The 22,428-nt window shown below is 36.4% G+C and overlaps 1 protein-coding gene across 3 annotated transcripts; it reads right to left on the reverse strand.

Annotated features, from left to right (window-relative positions):
* Positions 1–3,938: 3,938 nt before the first annotated feature.
* LOC145765410 (uncharacterized) lies at positions 3,939–18,158 on the reverse strand. 3 transcript variants are annotated; one of them, XM_082577231.1, is made up of 16 exons: positions 17,899–18,158; positions 15,424–15,530; positions 14,674–14,779; positions 13,876–14,009; positions 13,252–13,453; positions 13,006–13,117; positions 12,530–12,673; positions 11,966–12,142; positions 9,485–9,605; positions 8,645–8,799; positions 7,897–8,058; positions 7,133–7,257; positions 6,265–6,457; positions 5,522–5,598; positions 4,882–5,092; positions 3,939–4,346 (listed from the first exon to the last, which is right to left on the reverse strand). In XM_082577231.1, exons 1-16 carry the CDS (start codon positions 18,051–18,053, stop codon positions 4,242–4,244), a joined length of 2,286 nt encoding a protein of 761 aa, XP_082433357.1. In that variant the 5' UTR covers positions 18,054–18,158; the 3' UTR covers positions 3,939–4,241. The 3 variants fall into 3 exon arrangements, with proteins under 3 accessions (XP_082433357.1, XP_082433358.1, XP_082433359.1); XM_082577232.1 differs by lacking the exon at positions 12,530–12,673; XM_082577233.1 differs by lacking the exons at positions 3,939–4,346; positions 4,882–5,092; positions 5,522–5,598 and adding an exon at positions 5,254–5,458.
* Between the last annotated feature and the right edge of the window lie 4,270 nt (positions 18,159–22,428).

Raw genomic sequence — 22,428 nt, forward strand, 5'->3', positions numbered from 1 at the left:
TCTTCCTTTACACCTTTGTTGAGTTACCATTAACACGCTGCTTGGGTTGAAGTAGGGTGGTGCTAGTATAGTTTTCTGTTGCTGTTACGTGAAGGTATATTTATGTTCTGCTATGTTTTTCAGACGCAGTGCTTATTTAGTTTATTAAAGCCATTAAATGGTGTCATCTACTTTTGTTACTTAATTCTATTCGTTACATAGCTACATAAATTATTCCATGTATTAGGTGCGCTGAATGAAAAAGCTGTCCTTAAAATGGATTGCTCAAGCGCACACTCGGAGAGCCGAATCAGCACCGTTTTATCTTGCCATTGCTTCATTTATAAAATCGAAAGCTTAACCAACCGAGTGGTGGCCTACATTTTTTCTAAACTTTTGTCATTATTTTTCTTCAGGTAATCTGTGCCTCAAGATGTGCGCTGCAAGCTTTGGTTGGAAGTTATTTATTTCTCTTAGGTATTGCAAATTCAGCAATCAACCCCCTTGTTTACATATACACTCACTGAAAATTGAAAAAGCACATTGCAAGGCTCTGTTGCAAAAAAATTGTAATGATTGGACCAGTAAATTCTACACGCAAAGCTGCAAAAGGATCTTCTGCTTCAAACAATTCAGTTTTTTATTTGTTTAGTAGCGGATCAATAAAAACATAAGTGGTATCTTTTCCGCCGGAAAGTGTATTTCTTTCCAAAAATACTAACTGCAGTAGACGCCAAAGTTGTCAATTTTCCTTCTGCAAAAAGAAAGAATTCCTGCAATGAATTTGCACATGAAAGAAAAGCTAATCCTCGCCTGTGTCCACCTCGCAGCGGCAAAACATTCTTTGTTGGTGACCAGGAAGGTTCACGTTCTAATGGCCGTCTACAGATTGTATAACAGAAGAAACGAAGCACATCTTTTTTCTTTCGTCATGGCTTACGTTTCACTGTGACGAAGCTTGTGGTATCCGATCATTGTTGCATGCGTATGATACGGTATGACCATTATGCAGCCTATCATTGACTTGACGTAACTTTTTAAATGCATTGTATCTTTTAGGAAAAAATTACTTTATCGATGTAGGTAGTCTACTTATAGTGCATTAAACTTAACTTACCAGCTAAATGATTTTAATTTATGTAGGCTATTTTCTATAGCAGAGGTTTTCAACCTTTTTTGCACCGCGACCCCCTCAGAGGCTCAGAGCAATCAGGATAACCTCGCGACTCCGATAAAAATATTCAACAGATGCCTATTTAATACAAAAGTTAACCAAAGTTGATTCACGATGACATCCAGTTATGTCGTTTCGCTGTTCTAATGTAAACTTTTGGAACTGAAAACGTCTTTTCACGTGTTGTATGGCTTTATTAGGCTACATTTCCTCCAATTATTATTTTCTGTTGTCCTTTGTTCTATAGGATATTGTCAGGTCTAGGCTGTTATTGAAATTGATGGTTTGATTAACAGCTGACCTTTAGCCTACTCCGGTAGCACCAGTTCAATGTAAACTGTAAGAGGGACTGGAATTAGCCTATCTGCATTTTGAAAAGGAAATTTGGCGAAATAAACAGAAACATGACTGATGTTGTTTAACATGACTTTAACCCACACCAGTGGAAGCCGTGCCACAATTTAACTGTGTTATTCGGTGAATATAGCGATTTCTAGCAGCCAAATCAACAAAATTGCTATAGGCTACTGCTGCTTGCCAAATTAACAAGCGGGATCCTTTCATTGAAAAGCCAAGGTGTTTTTAATACATATAAATTAACAAGTATCTGAACTACTGGCCTGTGTGTTTACTTCTCGACAGTCAAGTGTAGAAAGAATTGACAGCGATTGTAGCCTACCATCTGGTGAGTAGTAGGCTATAGCAGGCCCGCAACCAGCAAATATTTTCGGGGGGGGCATTTAATTTTTATCAAAGAACAAACATTAAAATGATGCATTGTGACATTTTTATGTTAATGTCCACGCCGATTGATAAGGGACAAGAGTGTGTGACACCAGTGGCGTTGCCACAAACAAAAATTGGGGGGGCCAAATATTTGATGAATTGAAGAGAACAACAAAGTGTTTGATTTAAAACATTGCCACCTGATGTGCAGTGATGTATCCTGGTGGGGCAAGGGAAGCAATAAAGCTGGTGGGAGTTTAGAGCGTGCCGAAGGCACGCGTATTCTAGGGGGTCCGGGGGCATACTCCCCCGGACAAATTTTGCAAAATTACACTCAAATAATGGATTATAGCGCTTTCTGGAAACACTTTCAGGGTAATATTTGTATCAAATTTATTAGCAGATAAACAGCTATTAATTTATTAAAGGTAGCTATTACACACGAACGGGCAAAAACTGCGGCTAAAATTAGAGAACACAAAAAACTCAGGCTACTCTGTTGGGTTTTTGTGTAGCTAAGCGATTCTGAAATTGCTTCAACAGATCAGTTAAAAGAAGCGTAAATCGCGTAAATTTTGCGCGATTTACGATTTGCAAAATTTATTAGTGTCTTTCTGTGTGCCTAAAACAAGTCCTGGGGGGTGTTAATAGCCAGATGTCTTGAAAAACGATATAAATTTCTACAAATTATATTATATTTTCAATAAAGGGTTCAACAGCCATGGCCCTTTTCGCCCCCCCCCCCGGTTACGCCTATGTGTGACACTACCATGTTACGGTTCAATGGTCATAACTTATGTCAATCACGTTTTTGTTTAGTACAGCATTAAAGGAAACTAGCCTTTGTAACCTTTTCTCATTTAGCTATGACTACCCGAGGAAGAAAATTACGATATTACAGTAATGTGTTCAGTCGATTACAAATAAAACACAACATCTGTAGGCTACGAACTGCATTGGCACGACTGGAGTCATAAATTAATCAATAACATATATTTACATCAACATAAACAAACAGATACATATGAATAAACTCAACACGATAATTACAAATTACAATCCTGAAACATTTTGTTGGCTCAACAAGCTTTTATGTTTGTAGGCCCAAAGAAGTTGATTTTGCAAATGCAAAATGACATTTTAATTTAGAGCATAATGTCTAACTTTCTACTTGATTTGGCAAGTTCGTTTAACACCAATTCCGCGCTTGGAATTTGAGTAACAGATAATGAGGATGCCAGCCTAGTTTATCGAACAAAATCGTTAGCATGGCTTCCAACCAGCGTAGCCTACTTTCGGTTTCGATAGTATGGCTTTACGTGTACGACGTACGTCTATTCATAGTACATTTCATACTGCATAGAACGCTTAAAGTTTTTTCAAAAAATTTCGGGGGGGGCAAATGCCCCCAATGCCCCCCCCCTGGTTGCGGGCCTGGGCTATAGTAACAGTTGACATCGCTAATGGACTGTAGCCTAGTTAGACCAGCGGTATACCTTTAAGGCTTATGCAATATATTTTCCTCGTTTTAATATTTTTTTTTGATGAAATGTTTTTACTAAATAAAAAGTAAGATAAAATCACCACAACCAATAAGGGATGCGTTTCAACCAATTCTTGAACGAGGAAAATTTCTGAAATTAAGCAAGTATTTTAGAGACACATTGCATTTTAATCATCGGTCGGCTGTGTAGGAAGCTTGAGAGGGAACCTTTTCGACACCGCTGAACAGTAGGCCTACGCGACAGTAGCCTACGCGACAGTAGCCTACGCGTGTCTTTAGCGAGACATTTAATACCATGTCTGGCGCAAGCATGGATATTGGATAAGCTAGGACAAAAATTTTTTTGAATAGGCTGCGTTTTGAGAGTGAGATTTGAAAGTATCTTTTAGTTGTGAAACAAGTATCACATCACGCCCTTCTTCCCCAGTATGCTGAGAAAGCATATAGCCTACTTCGTAGACTACGCCCACACATGTCACTCCAAACATGTAGCCTAAAATGAGCCACTTCAAAGAGTAGATGTCTATAGGCTACAATAAAACAAAATGCTTCACCACTTTTCACGACATCTTTATTACCAAACAAGAGCAAAAACACTAAACAATTCTATGCAATTATCGCTCCTTGTTCACAGTGTCAAGATTTGGACAGATCAGTTGCAAATGTGTTCGTCGTCGCTACATCTGGCGACACAAAATTAACGCAAAACGATCTTTTACCACATTAAGCGCCAGAGGCAGTTGCAATAAGGTTATAAATTGCGATAAAACTATTGTAAGAAGGACGTATATTATTTGCTCACATGATATAGACATAAATCAAGAAAGAATTAAAGGAATCCGCTTGCTAAGTTTAGTGTCAGTTGACAGTCACTGAAAACATGAGCTCGTTTGAATGGTTTGATTTTTGAACTTTTCCTCGAGAACGGCCGGAAGGTTTAATCTTCTTATTGCTTTGAGAAATCTGAAGTCATAAAACGATTTAACTAAGTAAAAAGAATTTCATTAATCATTTAGAAAATGAAAAACCGATGAATTTAAGGAAAAGCTAGTCAATAAGACGAATGTAGTTTAATTTTCTAAAGATTGCTGAACCATGTCTGAATTTGTGGCTTTACTTTATTTCTATTAAAATAGTGGCTTATTGAGCATGTTAGCAAGGTAACGTCAACACAAATATGTGATTACTTTTATCATATCGGTTTTGCCGGGCTTCCGGGGCAGGGTTCTTACTTCTGGTACAAACTCTTACGACCTGAAAATGTTTCCAATTCCAAACTTTTGTACACAGCATCCTTGATACTTTCCGACTGGCGACACGCAACAGGGGCAAACAGATTAGTGGCGCTTTGTTACAAAGTAAAGCTTTGTGTTACGCATTAACGAGCACCATTTAGAATGATACTGATGGGCGCAAAAGAGTATAAGTGGTAAAAATATTGAATCGTCAAAATAATAAACTAAAAATATAACAAAGTGTTACGTGTCACACGCGATACCTGTGGAAGTTTTGTCCTGGCGCTGACTTGCGGTACCAAACTCTGCGAACTTCGTTTCACTGATTCCACAGGAGGAAGCTTGCGCTCCAGTTTAGCCCGATGAGCAGCGGCCCTATCAAGCTTCGTGTTTAGGTAGTGGGGAAGTTTGATTTGGTTTCTTCGAGGGGAATGGGAAAATTTGAAAGTGTTGTTGATGCGCTCAATCAGAGACCTGACATTTCATTGAAAGTTATTTGTAGAGGCAAATGGTTCTAAATTGTTTCGGTAAGTTTCTACTATGATAATAAAGGCTACAAGACTAGTTGGTTGTTGTGAGGTGGAATGAGCACCGGTAGCTATAATGTTCCGAAGACGTCGATTCGACATCCATCGAGGGCACACTGTTGTGTGGTTGGCAAGGTACTTAGACATGCTTGAAAGTAGACTGGGAGACTGGATTTCTTGTCTCCTTGTCCACTTAATCGAAATCTCACTAACTAAGGCATTATCCTGGATATGACAAAAAACCATGGACGGTGGTCAATCACTTCTCTGGATTCTTGCAATGTCAAAGTGCAGCCTTTTGACAACCACACTCCTGCAAATAACAGACACTGGTATCAATCTATCAAAAAAAAAAAAAACGAAAAGTAATGCTTACTGAGTGTATGCAATCCTATCTTGCAACAAAAATGTGTCCATATCAATGGGGTCTTCTTTAGGGATCGGTCGCTGCAGCTGTCACAAACATTGCAGTGAGTTACACTATTGTTTACTACACAGTACACAATCCATAAGCGCGTTGGGCGATTTAATGATTTTGTTGGCTTTAATAATAATCACCATTCTTGTTAAAATTTTCCATGTTCTAAGCGTCAAGTGACTTGTTTCACCACTTCAACTTGGGACTTAAGGGACTTGTCTCACCACTTAGGTAGCCTAAGCTATCGTTAAATAACTGATCCACATAAATAAAGCAAGCAAGTAGTGAGTGGCTGATTATTTTCGTATTGGCCGCATTAATTCGCTTCCAATCGTGCGATCTTCAATCGACACCTAGTCGAACTGGATATTGAAATCGAACGGTTATTTCTATTCAGAGTGTAATAATTGATTGGGTTTGATTGCTGAAAGGAGGCAGGAGAAAACGAACTCGTCAGGTTACTTCTTTTAATATCTTTGCTAGAAAATGCAACGAAACCCTTATCCTCTCACTTTTCAGTGGGATGAGAAGAATGCACGAATTACAAGAACAAGCAGAGGATTTACAAAGAATGCGACAAGATATGTTCTTGATGATATATTCTGCACCTTGTTCATTCCTTCAGGCCTCATTTATAAAAAAGGTATATATTTTCAATTTTTTCGGTGATGGAGTAAAACGGAAAATTAAAAACATCTCACCACAAGTCTTGTCCCAACATTGAGCCGGACACTTCGCCTGCCGTCTGCAAATGTAACATGGATGCCTTCTTGAGAAAGAATGCGAACTCCAAAGTTTTTGTTTAGACCAAGCGTGATTGGTTGAAATGGAGGGGCGTGGACGTGAGTGTCTTTATCTTTCCACTTCCACTTTTTCAATCTTTCGCCAATTGGACTGCAGAAATTTGTGAAAAACATCAGACAGTTATATTTCATTTGTCTATCATTGCAGCTGTACAAATTTATCGAAATCAAGTATTAATATGAATTTTATCTCAGGAAGCTTGGTACACTTGAACAAGAAACAATCTCAGCCAGCGGTAGTTGAAACTTTTACATTGCTTCAACATCGCCAAACCGACATTTTCAACCGGCAACATGTTTGTTGTTGTCAAGAGGAATATGAACTATCTATCGTAGAACTATCATAGAACTATCTGCTTTATATTATTGGGTATAGCGCTAAAACCGAAGCCAACAAACCAACTGGTGATAAAACGATAAGATGCGTCTTATCTCTTGAGGTATGTACCTTACAAGATAACGTAGAGGAAACGCAACTTATCTGTAGCAACATCACATGTGTTATCAACAACAAGGTATGTAGAAGCATGTTCAACACTAGTTTACATGCAAACCAGGTTTGCTTTAACTTACTGCTACGCGATTGAAAACCTACCAATTGCAAAGTACTTTTTCAATTTTTACAAAGATAACAATGCATTAAAAGACATCTGATTAAAAAGAAAGACTTGTCATGTTAAAAATATAATTTAAATTTATGCCAAAACGCTATTAGGCTATGTCAAAATACATAGAACTCGAAGATAACCAGTCATTCAGGCTTTACCTGTAGTATTCACCTCCAAATGGGGTTAAGTTTGTACGGATGATACCACTTGGATAATAACAAGTACAGTTTCCGTCAGGCTCGAACACAGCATGAATGCTCGGGTTTTCGTCGGGGTCTTTGTCCTGGGAGGTAAATTTTAAAGAAAATGTAATATTTAAATAGGTTGAACACTTAAACAGACTATACACTAGGCCATGTGACCTTCAAGCACATTTCCCCGCAAATCAAACATCATCCACTGACAGGTTAGTTATTGATGAACACTGTGCAATGGCTTCATGACCTTCCACGGGTGCCAATATATTCAGGTGGGCTTATACACGCATGTGCTGAAAGTTCTGGTCTTGTAAAGAGCTAAGAACAACGTAAAAACCAACTTACGATAGATACAGTGGCACATATTATATAACACTGATAGTGAGTTACGTTTTGTGGTAAATACTAAGTGGACGGAAGGCAAGGTAGCTAAGTTTCCATAGGCTTTATAGCACTAATAATCTATATATTTATAATATCAAAATGCCTATCAATGCCAAAAGGCACAGCATCGATAGAAAAAGTTTTTATCGATAAAAACAGCACTCAGTGCATGAGCATTCTTTGCTGCAAACTCTGATCTCGCATACCGGATTGCGCAATTCATGCGATGTGATTCACAAGATGTCTTGTAGTAACTTAATAGCAAATGTTGGCAATGTATATAACTTAGCTAAAAATATCTATATTAAAAATCAACTGATAAGCAATAGATGACTTTTTACCTCTTGGACGATGTAGATGAGCTTTCCTTTTGTCTCTGAAGCTACAATTGACATGGCAACGTTTCCAGAAGAATACCATATCGTTCCGGTTCCATCCGGAAATACGCTCAGGAACATCTGGCCATTGTCGTAAAACTTTTCGACGAAGGTTTCATGATATCTCTATAGTGAAATAAGAGGTCTGTTATGAAGCATTCAATATCACATTGATCACTTTATTTCTTAATTCAACATCTATCGCTGTAAAACTGCCAAATGTATAACAAACATTCTGAAATCTTGATGAAAAACGTACTTTTCCAGTAAGACAGTGAAAGCTAGAGGCAGCACCGTTGTGAGCTGATCACATTTTTATGCATCGAACAAAATATAGTGATTTAACTAAACTCGATGAATAAGAGTGGTTATAATAACTGCAGTAGAGACTGGCAATTAGGTAAACGCAAATCTAAGCAGATAGTGTTCCAGCAAGGAAAACAGGCCCATCATTTAGACTAGAGAAATAACGTTTGCAGCAGATAGATACGGTTAACTGTACAGTAGTTTCATACTTTATTTTGATCTACAAACCGACATTTTCTGTATATATTATACTGTATTTACAATGTGTTGTGGGTTTGACACCTGTCAGAAGGTATTTAATTTCAAATTGGTTACTGTAACATCACCTATGATATTACAAACAATAATTTTGTATCAATACAATGTGACGTGACGCAAAGTTGTGTCTTTTGTTATATAATCTAACCCTTGCACTGAGAACATCTGATTCTGTGTCCTGGATAAAGTACTCCTGAGCCCGTGCAATGGGAGCAGCGGGAGTGACAGGGAGAACAGTCCATCCGTCGTCGATGCACTTTTCGGAGGAGAGAGAATAGTTCACGGTTTTTAACTGACGAGCGACTGAAAAAAATATGTTTCATCTGTTATTTGAGAATAATTTAGCTTATTCGTTTTCAAAAGCAAGATAAAATGATTCAAGCTGAATAATCATAACAGTAAGCAGCCCACTATCAATTCAAGTACTGCGACGATTATTCAGGCTGCATTAAAAGCATATGTTTCTGTTTTTGAGTTTTTGGACAGAGGCAAGTGACTCAATGTTGTGCACTATGCTACAATATTTGCAAAGTTTGATTCGAAGATAAATCGATTATTATTATGCTGGTGATTACCTGATAAGTTTTCGTCTCTAGCACTAGTTTCAACGTTCAACTGATGAAAAATGAAATTAAAAGCAAAGACAAACAAGTTGATTTATTGCTTCACTGACTTTTCGCGCACAATGGCAATGCGCATCATCAGAGCAAATAACACACAAAATAAAGTTTACGAAGTTACAAACTGAGATGCGGTTGAAGACAAGAGAAAAAAGGTAAAACACACATTATTTTAAAGATTGATCAAAATATATCTGAATGGTTACTTTCCACGTTAGATAACGTAAAACTTTCAACATTAAACATAAATTTATAGAAACGAGAAAGTAGGTCTAGTCTGCTGTAGGCTACATCTCTTTTTATGGTCAAAACAAGAGAACAAATTCTGGCTGAAGGTTGACAAAATTAACCAAGGTTTATTTTCTTACACGAGTAAAAGTTTGCTTGGTTTGTGGCAGCAGCAGCAGCGGCAGCAACACTTTCCTTTTTCTTTTCTAATTCTCGAGCTTTCAATTTTTCGGCAGCCTTTTCTTTCGCGGCTTTTCGTTCCTGACATAAACCGAAAGAATTAGTATGACAGTAGGAAGCTGACACGGTTAGACCATTATATTCTTGTTACTCACATCGGCCACGGATATGCGGCAAAATGTAGATTTCACATTAAGATGTTTTATATTTTCACCATTTTCGGTTTTCAAAAAGCCTGGGGTCTGATGTGGTGGGTTTTGGAAAAAACTCGACAACCAAAATCTTAGTTCATTATGACGTCATAAAGATGCGGGGCACGCCTCCTGAAGTTCCAAACGCCTCATTTTCAAGGATTTCAAAAACTACTTATGGTACAGTGACAAACTTGGTGTGAAAATGCGTAAAGTATACGGTTTCCTATGACAACTTCTATTAGTCGAAAGATGTGCCGGAAGCAGAAAAAATTTTATTCAAAAAAATAGTTGATATGAAACCAAGGAACTTTAAGAAATAATTAATTAAACTACCATTCAACGTTTTATAGGCAGAGAAAACTTTTTCTCGAACCGTAGAAAATTTCATTATCAGATCAACGCTTCAATGCGTGATGGAAATCTACAGATAAATCTGCATCAGGCATTGCAGAGTGCAAAAAACAGTGTTGCAGAACGCGTTTTCGAATATTAAATTCTCATCAGTGCAACTACGTTTATGAACGCAATAACAACGGTTAAATTTAAACTCAATACAATACATTACAAACATTATAAGGACATATTCTCAGTGTTCAGTTGAATATTAATAAATCCAGAGACATCAGAAAATCACTTCCCGCATGCAATTCCAGACCGACATTACTCGCTTAAGGTGTTTTTTGTTAAAACAAACTTAATGTTCAAAGCAAAAAAGCCATCACAATGAACATCTACCAAAGTATACTAATTTACAGTACTTAGATAAGCACTGAAATGATCTGATCTGATAATGAAATTTTCTACGGTTCGAGAAAAAGTTTTCTCTGCCTATAAAACGTTGAATGGTAGTTTAATTAATTATTTCTTAAAGTTCCTTGGTTTCATATTATCTGAATTTTCTCAACTAGCTACTCTCCAAGGCGTATATAATCAATCAGAGTTGACTCTGTCAAGGAAACAAGCAAAGATGGTCCTGTAACCGGTGGTGAAATCTTTCTAAAATGACTGAGACTTTTGATAAATTCTTATTTCTGTTCGAATTAACGTGTACTTTAAAAAGTCGTCGCTAATTAATTGGATACGCTACTGTATTGCATTGTATTATAATCACTGAAATCATATTGAATTGATATTAATAACAATACCGTCTATTAATTTTCAGTGCTTATCTAAGTACTGTAAATTAGTATACTTCGGTAGATGTTCATTGTGATGGCTTTTTTGCTTTGAACATTAAGTTTGTTTTAACAAAAAAACACCTTAAGTGAGTAATGTCGGTCTGGAATTGCATGCGGGAAGTGATTTTCTGATGTCTCTGTTATTAATATTCAATTGAACACTGAGAATATGTCCTTATAATGTTTGTAATGTATTGTATTGAGTTTAAATTTAACCGTTGTTATTGCGTTCATAAACGTAGTTGCACTGATGAGAATTTAATATTCGAAAACGCGTTCTGCAACACTGTTTTTTGCACTCTGCAATGCCTGATGCAGATTTATCTGTAGATTTCCATCACGCATTGAAGCGGTGATCTGATAATGAAATTTTCTACGGTTCGAGAAAAAGTTTTCTCTGCCTATAAAACGTTGAATGGTAGTTTAATTAATTAAAAAAATAGTTTGTTTAGTAAATTTTTAGTTTTGAATGATTGGTGTATTTTCAAGCATGCTTCGGTGTTTTTCCATTACAAAGTCATTATTGCACGATTTCATCTGCAGCGTACCGTACCGTACAGTAAAGAGATTTGTCATGAAATCTTTTACTATTTCCACGAGCCAAAAAGTATTAGGCTAACTGGTGAAACTAACATTGCATAATATTAAGTTGGTAATCAATGATACCCAATTATGGGATAAATTGGGATATACCGGTACCCCTTGAATAAGCTTTAGAAAATGTTTATTTCATATTAATAATGGTTTGAGAGCCCGATAACTTTATCAAGATGTGGCAGTTATTAACAAAACAGTGGCGTAAAAATACATTTAAGAGGCACGATAAAAGTTGTCTGCTTACTACACACAAACATTAGTATGGTAGCTAACAAAATATGTTCAGTCTGACAAAATTCTAACTGATCTGAAAAGAACTATAGCCTACAAATCCAACATAAATTTACCAATATGAGAAAAATAGGATCAAACCTCTCATAGCGCACACAAGTGCTTTAAGCACCACTCTACAGCACCAATTTATCACTCAAGTGCACACTTAAGTGCAAGCAGACGTCCAGTACCAACCAACCTGTGTAGTTCCAAAAGAGTCATGTGGTCCTATGTCAAGAAGCTTTTGTTTTACCGATCTGGAATATTTCTTGCCTTCAACTTCCCTTTTAGTTTTCATTTCTTGGACGATAACTTCGTAATATTCTCTTTGAGTCTCTGTTAAATCTTCCCATTTCATATCATGAGGGAGGGTTTCCTATTAGTGAAGAAACTGCGTTGTACGTTACTTCAATGTCTGCAGACGGAACCTCAGGGGAGAAGATTTCACAGGAGATTTTTAAATTTAGGCCATCAAGGTTTAAACTTTCACAACAGTAAGGATCGCAATAAATAAATGCACTTCTTTTTATTAATGCAAAGCGTTTACAACGCATATGCATGGCATATGGTTTGCTACAAAATTCAAAACTTTGAGACTTCAAAATTAAATTTCTTACAAATAGAATCAAACTGTAAAATTGACAAAGACAAACACACATAATGTGGCCATATCATGCAGCAAAACAACAACTCTGCAATTCAATCTGCAACCAAAGCCAAAAAGTCGCTTTGGACCAGCCAGTTGGCAAGAACTCACACACACCTCGATATCATCGTAGTCAATGACGGTTTCTTTCGACTCGGCTTTGTATTGCAGAATGAATGGAGGCAAAACACTGGACACCGTATTAATTGTATCATCGCTTGCATTTGTATCGATTTCCAAGTCCGATTCAGTTACATTGACCTATTCAAGTATTTGAAGACCCCATGAACAAATGTGCTGGTGTACGGAAATTAACAGGACTCGGGTCTTTTTACTCGTCGCCTATTTTTCTGCACCACACAGGTGAGACCTAATCGCCCAAAACAGTAACCTACAGTCTGCGCAGTTGACAAAACCTTATAATAATAATGTAGAAAAAAAGAAGAGAGAGTAGCTTGATGAAAAATAACAACAGTGGAAAAAACACTTCAATCAAAACAACTTTATAAATTGTTAGTTTTAGTCTTTCTTAATCCTAAAAATATCTTTAAAACAACAACACAGAATGCATTTTCAAAACAACATGAAGCTACTTCAACCACTGGACCATCTTCATCTTTTGCTTCTTTATCTTCCGCATCCGCTACAATTGACAACCCGGAAAATACAGCAGAAGTAGAACTGATTGATGTAGAGATGTCTCCCCTAAAAATATGTGACAAATACCGTACATGTTACAAACGTGTATTACCAACGTGTGTCACACAAGTAACACCGTTAACAAGACATATATAAATGCAATCGATTTGAAAAGTATTTTACTTGTTTTGAGAACTTACATGTTTTTAGTAACTTCCAAAGTATCTGTCTTTACTCTCTCTTCATCTGACTCGTTTATTTCAGATGCTGAGACATCGGAAGTGACGTTGTCATGCTGGAGGTAGGGCGAAGAAATACGAGGTTGCTCTATGTCCTCACCGGCGGGAGGGAACACTAATGAATCGCGTACATCGAATTGTTGGCCCCCACGCTGTTGTTGCCCTGGTGCAGTAAGAAAAAAAGGATGTGGAGCACGGCGAACTAGAGAATATTCTCTAGTTCGCCGTGTGTGGAGTAATTAAAGTTGATGAAATTGATACAAAGCATGCAAACATTCATTAGCATTAATTGAAAAGAGTTCAAGAATACAACAATTTACAATTTTAGAACAAGCAATCAAGCATACTTGCTACTTCGAGTTTTACAAACAAGTTTTTAGCAGCAATTTGTTCAGAAATTCGACTGCTAGCTTATTAGAATGCTTTAGACTAGATGGTGAACTTAATGGTGAACAGGTATGTCTGTATGTATACTTTCAAACTTATGCAGGCTATGTGACATATAGACTTAAGGTAAACCTTTTCACATAAATTACAAATACCCATTAATTGAAGACGAGCAGACAGCCCTAGAAATATAAATACCTGGTTGCTTCATGCTGTAGTCTTGCCATAACCAGCTTTCATCTGTTTGGACGTCAATCGTTATGGCTTCATATTCCTCTCCAGTGAATTTATGGCCGCGCGTTATAAACGGAACAGCAGGACTTCTGTCATACCTACAAATTATTGATACACCATCGACAATGTTACCATAGTATAAATATTTTGTAAAAACAATAATATCACAGTGAATTTAGTTGAAGTAAGTTTATTCACTACCAAAACGGTAACAAAATAATGGGAAATTCATATGAATTGTATGCTTGAAATATTAATATAGATACTCTCTCAAACATACCAAACATACTGTTTCAATCTCGTAAACAACAAACCATAAAAAAAACAAAGGTGTGGAACACCCATCAGGAACCATCAACACAAGATAGTGAATAAGATTATATCATATGCATTTGATTGAGCACAACATTTGCAATGAATAGCCTACAGCTCAAGGTCAACAAAAGAGATGTTAGTAACATTTTGGTACAGGTATGTCAATTCTGAAGAACAGGCCAATCTACTAACAGTAAGTTTCTATTTCCAAACATTCAAAACCACCAAGATTAGGATCCAAAGAAACTTTCACCATCTGAGAATAAAGAAGGTAGATTTCCACAATTATTCGAAAACTTTAAAACACCACCCATGCATACAATAGCTTAAAGATGTGGCTAATGGTATATCCTCAAGCAAACGCATTCTGTCTAAGCATATCAATATGATTGTAAAAACACACATCCTTATTGATACCACACTTGTATAAATTTTATGTGTTCTCACTGAAGACGATCTTGAAATCTAGGTGGTTTTCCATTTAGCTTTTCTTTTGATTCTGATCCTTCTGAGTCATTTTCTTTTGTATCCAAGTCACTATAGTTTGTGCTTGCTGAAACAATAAAAGTAGGTTCATTGTAAAATTGTTTACAGATCACCAGAAATTGCAAAATCAGTAAAAGTCATTACCAGTAGGCTACTATAAATATTTGTCCAACAATAACATCATGTGAAAGTGAGCAATGCATTTGAAGGATTTTCATTTTTTTGAACTTTATTCAGTGGCGCATCATAAACAACAACGCTTAATAAACAACATGTGAAAATCTCACTCTGTCAATTTCTGTGACCAGACCTGCACCAGTGGTTCAAAACCACCACAAGTAGGCTAGGCCTGCAATATGTAAAACTGCCAAGATTAAGATTCCAAGTAGGTTTTCTTCGGTCTGAGAATAAAGATTCTCACAATCAATCCAAACTTGAAAATGATTGTCTTTGAGTTCACTAATAGGCTACAGTAGTTATTATTGTAACAAGATAAGTTCTAAAACATTGAGAAAACTCTTTACATTTTGCTGAAATATAACAAAAACTGCATCCGCACACTTGCAAAATATTGAACACTTTCAGAATATTAACTTAGCTCAACCTTTACAAATTATAGATCTTCTCCTTTTTTGGATGAAAAACATGAACTCAAATAAACAAAATTGAGATTGTAACAAATCAGTGTAAAAAATATTGACAAACTCTAACCTGGTCTTTCTTTAGCCATCAATTCTTCCACGTCAACTGGACTTGTTTCATCTTCATATTGTTTTAAATTTTCCACTGTAAGTGAAGAAGGTAAATCACTCTTTGACCTGTATGATATGTAATTTTCTTTTTATTAATAACAGTACTTAGAATTAAGGCAGGTAAAAACTGTTTGTTGCAATAAGAGTAAACTAACTTAGAAAATGTTTTACATGATATTAAACCAATGAAATGTTGATCATAACAGGTCTTTAATAATATGTATGAGAGCTACTCGTAATTCTTAAATATCGAGGGTAAGACTAGATTGTAGAATAGCAAAATAGTAAAGTAACTAAAAATGCATTACTTAAGGGTACCTACACCTCAGGAATTAAACTATCAATGTTTGATATTGCTGTTTAAATGTTTATAAATCCAGATGTATTTATCCAAGTGAACTACCTGGGTGGACAAGGAAACATTTAGGTCTTCAGACAGTTTTTGGGAACTTTATTAGCCTGTCATATGGTAAACTACATGTAATTTTGCACATGTTATCTGTAGATGTTTTCAGGTATTGGCAGAAACCCAGTCATGAAGAATAACAAAGAGAAACCTTTTATTTTGTCTGTTGCGTGAATAGTATAGGGTACAATTATAAGCAATACGAATAAAATAGCACAATACCAATCTAGATTCCACAACAGACAGGAAGCAGCGAAAGACTATATATATTAGTCATCGATCCAGCTGCTTGCAGTGTTTTAAATGTGACAAACGTCAAGTGCCAGCGTTACATTGAAACAAAATAGGCTGATGTTCAGTAAAGACCAGGCCCGCAACCAGCAAATATTTTCGGGGGGGGGCATTTAATTTTTATCAAAGAACAAACATTAAAATGATGCATTGTGACATTTTTATGGTAATGTCCACGCCCATTGATAGAGTGTGTGGCACTACCGTGCTACGGTTGAGTGGTCATAACTTATGTCAATCACGTTTTTGTTTAGTACAGCATTAAAGGAAACTAGCCTTTGTAACCTTTTCTCATTTAGCTATGACTACCCAAGGAAGAAAATTACGATATCACAGTAATGTGTTCAGTCGGTTACAAATAAAATACAACATCTGTAGGCTACGAACTGCATTGGCACGACTGAAGTCATAAATTAATCAATAACATATATTTACATCAACATAAACAAACAGATACATATGAATAAACTCAACACGGTAATTACAAATTACAATCCTGAAACATTTTGTTGGCTCAACAAGTTTTTATGTTTGTAGGCCCAAAGAAGTTGACTTTGCAATGCAAAATGACATTTTAATTTAGAGCATAATGTCTAACTTTCTACTTGATTTGGCAAGTTCGTTTAACACCAATTCCGCGCTTGGAATTTGAGTACGATGGATTTGCATGAGAGCTAGTCCAGAAAGCCTGTCCTGCCACATAGTGCTTCTAAGGTAACTTTTCAAGCGTCGTAGACAGCTAAATGTTCTTTCTGCAGAAGCAATTGTGACTGGAAGTGTAGCCAAAATTATCAAAAGTTTGTAAATGTTTGGATAAAACTCTTTTTGTGATTCTATTGCTGACACCGCATCAATCGCACTTGCTGGCCTTTCACTTTCAAGAATTCATTTAAAATCAGATTTACAAATGCCTAAGCCCAACTGAGTAGCTTATTCACCACGCTATCGCAGCTGCTTTTGATCTCGAATTATTTAGTTGTTTTTAAACGCTTTTTATGGTGATGATGGATGCTGACATTACCGTATGTATACGCTAACGAAACAGATAATGAGGATGCCAGCCTAATTTATCGAACAAAATTGTTAGCATAGCTTCCAACCAGCGTAGCCTACTTTCGGTTTCGATAGTCTACACTCCACAGTACGTGCACGGACATTTTGCCGAAAGGACATTTTGCCGAAAGACATTTTGCCGAAACTCATTTTGCCGACAGGACTAATTACCGAATTCTATAATTTTGCCAATTTGTCTAATCGGCATTTAGTCCTTTCGGCAATTAGTCTTTTGTCAAAATGAGTTTCGAAAAAATGTCTATTCGGCAAAATGTCTTTCGGCAAAATGTCCTTTCGACAAAATGTCCGGGTACCCTACAGTATGGCTGTACGTGTACGACGTATAGTAGGGCCTACATTTCATACTGCATAAAACGCTTAAAAAATTTTCAAAAAATTTCGGGGGGGCAAATGCCCCCAATGCCCCCCCTGGTTGCGAGCTTGGTAAAGACCAAGACAAAAAATTTGGGAAGTCGAGGGAAATCTTCTTACCTGTTATCAACTTTGTTGACTAGATGCCACAGAAGAGACATGCCCTTGTCTGTTATGTTGAACTGTTAAATTCTTTTAGCCACAGGCTAGAAGCATAGCTTACCGGTAAGAGTATGTTCATTTTATCAGATTATGTATGTAAAACTCTGCTTTTATGACAAAATTACATCAATCCAATTTAAAGCTACATACTTTGATATATCTTGGACGTTATTGTCCACAAATTCCAAACTTTCTTCTTTTACACTCTCTGTCAAATCACTTGATACAGAGAGGGCAATATTACTGTTCGCATCTGCTTCAAGAAGTTGAAGCTCAGAATCGCTGTCCGAAGAACTTATTTCCATAGTATCGCACGATTGTTAAATTCCACTCGCCGAATAGAATTTTAACTTATTTTGCAGCTTTTCAATCAAAAGCTTGCAAAAAGCATAAGTCATGCTTTTTGCAGCTCCACTTCTCGGGAAAACCGTTGCCATAGTGAAACTAGCGCCATTAGCGTTCATTTGTAATATTTTCACTCAAGGGTAAAAAATTTTGCAGGCCCATGCCAAACTGTAAACTTAAAAGACAGGCAAGACACAACAATAACACAGGGTTGAGCATTACAACAGTATATTACATATTTACAAATAGTTCAACATTCAAACGTTTTCGACTTAACTTAAGTCCTCATCAGGAATCTGTAAATAATTATAAACTACAATAAATTTCACTTCTTGACAGTGACTACCGTAACTAACTGACTAACTAAAAGTATCGAGAAACACGCACGATTAAAAGCACTGGAGTGGAAAACATACAGACAGACGAAAAATTACATTAAGAAAAGGCAACTGCATGACTAAGTTACAAACGAATTTGCACCACGGAGTACGTGATACAACTAGGCTAATAAATATTGAGGAGAATGGAGGCGCCACCGGCAAATAATTGTTTGTTTAGATTTGGATTGTAACGTTTGATTAACAACGCTTCCTGAATTTTTGTGTCAAATTGGGATTTGCCTTTGCGTAAAATTTTAAATGAGTCAGCAGAGAATTTTTGATCTGTGCAAAAAGAGCAATCCATGATATGGTCCTTGATGGCACTTTTCTTTAAGTCTCTAAAGTTCAGATGCTCCCGTACTCTCGTGGTCAAATGTCTGGTGGACATACCGATGTACGTCAATGCCGAATCACACGGACATGTAAAACAATATAGGCCTACGACATTTGAGCAGAGAGACGAAGGCGTCTGGGACTTTAGTTGAAAATACGAACTAATTTTAAATGTTTTATAAACAGGAAAAACGTCCACATCAAATTTATTTTTCATAAACTGTCCGATTTTACGAGCAAACGTTTTGGATTCTTTTCCCACAAACGGAATGGACAAGCAATGCTTCACATTTAACTCATTTTCAGCCTTTTCTTTTTGGTTGGAATTCTCAGAGATAAAACGATTCAATATTTTCTCAAAGTACAATTTTGGATAACCATTATTATAAAACATTTGTTTCAATTTCTCTATTTCAATATTAAAAAGAGCATCATTGCAGCAAATCATTTTAGCCCGAGCTAATAGGCACAAGATCAAACCAGACTTCCATTTCAATGGGCATAATGCATCAAAGTTCAAAAACAAACCAGTATGAGTTGGTTTGCGCCAGTATCAAATCCAGTGGCATTAATTTTAATTTCAACGTCCAAAAAAGGAAGGTCTGCACGTGAAACCCTTCCTTTTTTGGACGTTGAAATTAAAATTAATGCCACTGGATTTGATACTTGGGTTTGGCGCAAACCAACTCATACTGGTTTGTTTTTGAACTTTGATGCATTATGCCCATTGAAATGGAAGTCTGGTTTGATCTTGTGCCTATTAGCTCGGGCTAAAATGATTTGCTGCAATGATGCTCTTTTTAATATTGAAATAGAGAAATTGAAACAAATGTTTTATAATAATGGTTATCCAAAATTGTACTTTGAGAAAATATTGAATCGTTTTATCTCTGAGAATTCCAACCAAAAAGAAAAGGCTGAAAATGAGTTAAATGTGAAGCATTGCTTGTCCATTCCGTTTGTGGGAAAAGAATCCAAAACGTTTGCTCGTAAAATCGGACAGTTTATGAAAAATAAATTTGATGTGGACGTTTTTCCTGTTTATAAAACATTTAAAATTAGTTCGTATTTTCAACTAAAGTCCCAGACGCCTTCGTCTCTCTGCTCAAATGTCGTATATTGTTTTACATGTCCGTGTGATTCGGCATTGACGTACATCGGTATGTCCACCAGACATTTGACCACGAGAGTACGGGAGCATCTGAACTTTAGAGACTTAAAGAAAAGTGCCATCAAGGACCATATCATGGATTGTTCTTTTTGCACAGATCAAAAATTCTCTGCTGACTCATTTAAAATTTTACGCAAAGGCAAATCCCAATTTGACACAAAAATTCAGAAAGCGTTGTTAATCAAACGTTACAATCCAAATCTAAACAAACAATTATTTGCCGGTGGCGCCTCCATTCTCCTCAATATTTATTAGCCTAGTTGTATCACGTACTCCGTGGTGCAAATTCGTTTGTAACTTAGTCATGCAGTTGCCTTTTCTTAATGTAATTTTTCGTCTGTCTGTATGTTTTCCACTCCAGTGCTTTTAATCGTGCGTGTTTCTCGATGCTTTTAGTTAGTCAGTTAGTTACGGTAGTCACTGTCAAGAAGTGAAATTTATTGTAGTTTATAATTATTTACAGATTCCTGATGAGGACTTAAGTTAAGTCGAAAACGTTTGAATGTTGAACTATTTGTAAATATGTAATATACTGTTGTAATGCTCAACCCTGTGTTATTGTTGTGTCTTGCCTGTCTTTGGTATAAAAAAGCAAACTCTCTCCCGAAACTATAAACTTAAAAGGTGAAGAAATATCACGTACAATGTCACGTATGTTGAGAATATTTATCACGATTGTAGTTTCATAAAAACGCAAATGGCAAAAAAAAAAAAATACAGAAAAAGGTTACGTAGGCTGAAAATATTTATCACCATTGTTGTAGTTTCATAAAAACGCAAATGGCAAAAGAAATAAAAAAATACAGACAAAAGTTTCATGACTAATGCCAAGTATGCTGATTTGTGCATGCAGGTTTCAACAGTAAATTTAAGTGTTAGAAATTGCTTTATGTTTCCCTTAAAAACTAAGTAGGCTATCAAGAAACTGATATAACATTCCGAAGCACATACGTTGCTCACTCAACCAGTTAACAGTCAAACCGACCTATTTTAGAGTATGAATTGTGAAGTTAAAAGTAGGGGAAGGTCGGGTTAGTTGAGCCACTTTTTGCATTTTTGCAATTTTTTTGTATGAGTTGCCTTTATTTCTTCATTCACAGTGCTCTATACCTTCTGCGTATATTAAACAATATTTCAGATAATACGAAACCAAGGAAGTTTCCAGAAATATTTGATAAAACTACCATTCGAAGTTTTATAGACAAAGAAAACTTTTTCTCAAACCGTAAAAAATTTCTTGATCAGATCACCGCTTCAATGCGTGATGGAAATCTACAGATAAATCTGCATCAGGCATTGCAGGGTAGGCACTTTAACGTATTCCACTTGTCGAAAAGGTACGCAATCATGCGTGACATGTTCATCTCGTCGCAAGAATCACGTGATTTTTTGGATACAAAGAAATTTAACTGAATGCCTCGCCACAACCAGCGTTGCCTAATGTAGGCCTACCATATTTTCATAACCCAAAAAGAGGACATGTTTAGTAAGCAAGTAAAATGCCGGTGGATTTTTACGTTTAAACAATTTTTACATCTTCTTAGATGATTATAGGTCTACGTAGCAAAAATGACAAATAAAAAAACATCACATACTTATTTGTTAGATTCAGTCAATGAACGTTTTGCTGTTCATTCGATTTTCTCCACAGAAAACATGCGTTTTACATTTGTATTTTAAGCCATAGCTTATTGCAGATGAAAAATTGCTCGATTTTTAACAATTCATTAATTTTTTTTTATAGTTCTACAATATTTGAACTATTCTGTCCATTTTCTAATGTGCCATCATTTAAACAAAGCTAATGCAAGCTAGCTATCAGGTTTAAGACGCCTTTGCACTAGCTTTGGTATAGATCGAACAGTTTAACATCATCAATGCCAACATTTTTCTCTGTGAGATACTTCCACACACCGCTGAAAAGCGTTATCCTATTCTTTGGCGTAAGACTGCATAAGCAATAGGCATCCAATCAAAGGATGAGAACTCAAAAAATGAAATTAGTGGTCTATTCATGCAAATAGGCAACACATAAGTCGAACAATAGAAATACATCTGACATGGTCATCGAGTAACACTGCCTTCCTTTGCCACAGAAATCAATTTATCCACAGCAAGCAACGTATTATCAATCTCAGTCAATAAACACTTTTCTTAAACAAGGATAGCCTACTTCTGCCACATCTCACAGAAAACATACGTTTCCTTTTGGCATCGTTGCTTAGCTTTATTTAGCTTTCGCCAAGGTCACATACAAATAAAACCTTGTTGAAAAAGATAGCCATGCAAAAAAGAGGACATTTGACCATTTTCAAGTGTCCTCGGAGGACAATTTATTTTTTATGAAAAAAGAGGACAAATCCTCCTAAAAGAGGACATAGGCCTATGGTAGCCCTACCTAATGGTTAGGGCAGAGGAGTAGTAATTTCGATTTCGTGGGTTCGATTCCCA

The sequence above is a fragment of the Aplidium turbinatum genome, chromosome 2, assembly GCF_918807975.1.
Source record: "Aplidium turbinatum chromosome 2, kaAplTurb1.1, whole genome shotgun sequence".
Classification (NCBI taxonomy): Eukaryota; Metazoa; Chordata; class Ascidiacea; order Aplousobranchia; family Polyclinidae; genus Aplidium; species Aplidium turbinatum.